The sequence below is a fragment of the Poecilia reticulata genome, linkage group LG2 (genome assembly GCF_000633615.1).
Source record: "Poecilia reticulata strain Guanapo linkage group LG2, Guppy_female_1.0+MT, whole genome shotgun sequence".
Lineage (NCBI taxonomy): Eukaryota > Metazoa > Chordata > Actinopteri > Cyprinodontiformes > Poeciliidae > Poecilia > Poecilia reticulata.
Window position 1 is genome coordinate 20,610,908 of NC_024332.1, and position 4,074 is coordinate 20,614,981.

At 42.9% G+C, this 4,074-nt stretch overlaps 1 protein-coding gene across 1 annotated transcript in view; it reads right to left on the reverse strand.

Moving 5' to 3' along the window:
• LOC103457154 (zinc finger protein GLI2-like) overlaps positions 1-4,074 on the reverse strand; it is a 54,607-nt gene that overhangs the window by 11,724 nt on the left and 38,809 nt on the right. The window contains 2 exon segments of the mRNA XM_017309141.1: positions 736-1,107; positions 1,394-1,640. Of these exon segments, the coding sequence (XP_017164630.1) occupies positions 736-1,107; positions 1,394-1,640 (619 nt within the window).

Genomic DNA, 4,074 nt, shown 5'->3' on the forward strand with positions numbered 1-4,074 from the left:
TACAAGATCTCCACAGCTGATAAACCTATAATCCATAAGATCATCTATTGGTTAAACTGTTGTATAATCCTGTTTAATCTGCTCTTGAAGGTGACCACAGAATGACCCTTAACCTCCTGATCTAAAGGTCCTGGTTGATTTACTGTTTTTCTGTAACTTGAAGCCGACAATATAAGAAACTCTGAGCTTCGGTTTGTCTGCCAAGGAAAGTTTMATCCTACTCCTGTACTCTGCTCAGGCAGGACTGATGGATATAAAGGCTCCAGTGTTGCTCTGCACCAGCAGGAGGTCACATAAGGTCATTCTGGTTGGGTCACTTTATCAGAGTCAACTGGCCCAAACGTATTTTATGTACTTTTGACCACTTGACTCTTAAACTCATGAACTGTAATTCAAAGTAAAGTTTTACTCCGWAGTTTGAGATGACTGGRACGGACAATGGAAGCAGAGAGGGACTAAAACTGACATATTCTGACATTTCCTCTCCGAAAACCTGATTTTACCTTCAGTTCCTCCTTCCCTCACATTGTATTGAGACTGAATCAGAGTTAGAATATGAAAACCAACCGCGTGGGAGCAGAGGAGTCCTGGGTCTCCCCCACTGAGAGTTTGCCTCCGAGGTGGGTGGGTGGGTGATTTTTTTATTTCTTTAGCCACAAATCATAACACAGAGACGGAGTGTGGGACGAACATCAAAAGAGACAATGACAAACAGAATCAGCAGTGAGAACAAACATTTGGTAACCGGAGCTGCAAGATTCAAGGCTTGGATAAACGGTTGTTTTAGGAGTTTGCAGCATGACGTCGCTGGAGGACGGGGCGGTAATCAGAGAGGTTTATCCTAAATTACACCGACATTCCTTCAAGTCCAAATGGAGCTCGTTTTCTACATTTAATGTAAAACGGGCTCTTACCTTGGATGACACGTCGTTGTTGTGGGTGGAGGTGGGCAGGGAGGAGAGGCCGAGGCCCGGYTGGCGACTGGAGAAAGTGGGTGGAGGGTGGACGAGGGGCGGATTGTGACCGAAGGCGCTGAGGCTGCGCTGCTGGGACAGGAGCTGCTGGTAGGCCATGGAGTTGATGGGGTGAGGGAAGGGAAACGACGGGCTGCGGCATATTGGGAAAAACGTAACATTCATYGGCTTTACGAGGAATTTGAGTCAAAAGCAGTACAGAAACATCCTTTCAGTAAGCCGATGGAAATATGAAAGAAGATGGGTAAATATCAGGGGATGAAAMAAAGGAATGATGAAGATAATCAAGAAACATCAGGGATGAAGAAGTACTTGATTTGATCACAAGAATGATGTGAGGAATCAAAATCTGAAGCTAAACTACATGAAATGAAGACTGAAGCAGATTTCTGTCTYGTCTTTTTTAGGCRACTCGGTACCTGAGTCCCCCAACCGACAGGTGTCCGTAGGAGCTGCTGGCGGCTGAGCTTGACCGGGAGTTGTTGATGTATGCCACCAAGGAGTTGGGCGAAGTCCTGATCATGGTCTGGAGGTCGATGCTGGCATCGGACAGTGGCGAGATGGACAGCGCCCTCTTCCTGCTGAGCCTGGGCGTCAGTCTGGGGCTGGARAACCGGGACACTGAGGACACAAAGGTAGGAGGTTGGAGCAACTTATGGCTAAAATCTGTCCCACTGACACAAACAGACTCAGCAGTTTGATGAAACCTGGGAACCTTTGACATCATTCACGTTACCCAGATTCTTTTTCTCTTGTACTCTGTGATTTCTTCAGGTATAAATCAGTGAAATCTGGTTAATTTTTAATCAAAGTCCCTGAGATCACTCTGGTTCTTCCCTTTGAGTCGTCTTATCATCTCTGTAGCAGTCAGACTTTATTTCAGCGGAAATCTGAAAATGATTCTGGAGCAGCTAAGCTTTCCTYTTAGCAGAAGATTTACTGACTGCATTATTTCATGAGTAAATATTTTCTTTTGCATAACTTTTAAAGGCGTTGTGTGGAACATTTAGATAGAAGACATTTTAACATAATTAAAATGCTCAGATATTTCAATGTCAGTGATTTTCTATATTAATATCTGATCAGTTCATATCTACACAGAACTGCAGAGCTCTAATCAAAAAATCACTTTTCTGATTCCATTAGAATAAGAAAAGTTAAAACTTGGTCGCCTGTATGYGTTTTAAGTCAAATTGTTAAAATCGTGAACTTTAAAGATGTTCRTGATTTTGCTAACATGCTATAGCTAGGTTAGCTTAGCAAGTAGACATAAAGTACCTGAACTGTTCAGCTCCTTTTTCACAAGGTTAATAGACATAATTTGATTTTCAATCTTATTTAAACCAGTCCAGCTTTAAGCAAAACAAATAAAAACAGTTTTGCRAAATTTACCTAAACTCAGTATGTCAGCTAGCTTAGACTAAGCTAATAGGACCTGAGCTAAGCAGCTCATTAATATGCAGGATGTTTGTTTAAAAACCATTTAAATTACTAAAACAGCTGAAGACGAATCAAGGAACAAATGTTTGCATTGAAAAGAGGCCAGTTTGAGAAAATAGCATTTATAAATAAATCTATGATGGAGAAAATTGAGAGAAACTCAACTTTAGTCAAATGAAGCAATGTGTGCTGACCCCATTAAGATTCAGGCATAACTAATCAATCTGTCCACAATAATCCCCCTAATCACTTCAGATAAACATCAACCATGCCGGGTTGGACTTCACCATGTTAAATGAGGGCAATTTACTGGGAATTGATTTGGTTCTGCATGGAGATGTATTCAGAGCAATCTGATCGATTTCAGCTCTAAAATGTTAATTCAGACAAGGACTTTAAACGGAAACACTGAGGAGGCTTGGTGGAGTTTATCACTGAGTTTGGAGGAACGCATCCAAAAACAGCGACTTTCTGGTGACTTTGGAGCTTTAAGACATCCTGAACTTTATCTGCTTGCTGCTTATTGTGAAAATAGAACATCGTTTCACTGAAGAAATAAAGGAAGTAGAATTTTAATCCACCGTCTTTAGTTCAGCCATGTTGGAGGATTTCCTGCATAAATGAACAACTTAGGGTGAATCCATGRGGTTTCTCCAAACTCTGAAATTCTATTCTATTTAATAGGATAATAAAGCGGACAGAAGAGGTCGTGACCTTTCATCCATCGTGCCAGACTGAACATGAAAAATGGACGTGCTATGCTAATAGCACTTAGCATTCGTCAACGACTCATCAGTGGAAGTAAAAGTGTTGCGCAACACAAATAATCATCCTGCTGGAACATGTTGTGCTAACGAGTAAAACTTAACAAAGCTTGGAGGAACTTTAGTARTGAAGGAACTGGAACGATGCGATGAATTCTGGTCCAAAGCTTTACAGGCGGTTCTGGAACCATCCTGAGACGTTTCCTGCTCTGGTGTTGAGTGTCTTTGGACGGGCATGGCCTCTGTCAGCCTGCTTCATGTTGTCAGACGGGTGCTAGTCTGGTGATTTCTAGAAATTATGATGCAGTTAGTTTGGAAAACGGCCTCCTTTCCAGTCAACRATTRTTCAGTAACTGGAATTAAACATATTTTTGCTAAACGGAGTYCTGATGATGGATCCTCTGAGGTCCATGAAAACCTGCAACATGTCGCCTGTTTGGCAGCGTTGATGAGGAGGAGGGCGTCTTCATCACATGGAGTTTAACTGATGATGGGACCAGACGCAGACGAGGACGTTGTCTCCAGGGACGTCTCAGCTTCATTACGGCGGCGTGTCGTCGTGGGACTCTAATGGTTCATTTAGGGCTGATACAGGTACAGATCAGGTGTTGTCCATCCACAGCAGGCAGCCGCATTCATCCTCTCACCTCTAGGGAGAAGTTTATTAATGTCCCACTGCCACTGATGAATGGACCAATGGGAGCGCCGGATCCCCCACTCCTCTGTCGTCATTTATCAGCGCTGCCRTCGGGACGGCTGGATGGAAAGACTCAGACTCCATGGATGTGTTTTTGTTTTAGTGGAAACAGGAAACAGGAAGTTCAGACATTCGTTCTGTTCCTCGTCTCCTTGGTGGAAGATGACTGACTCTACCTGAACTTTTTCTGGAGAAACAT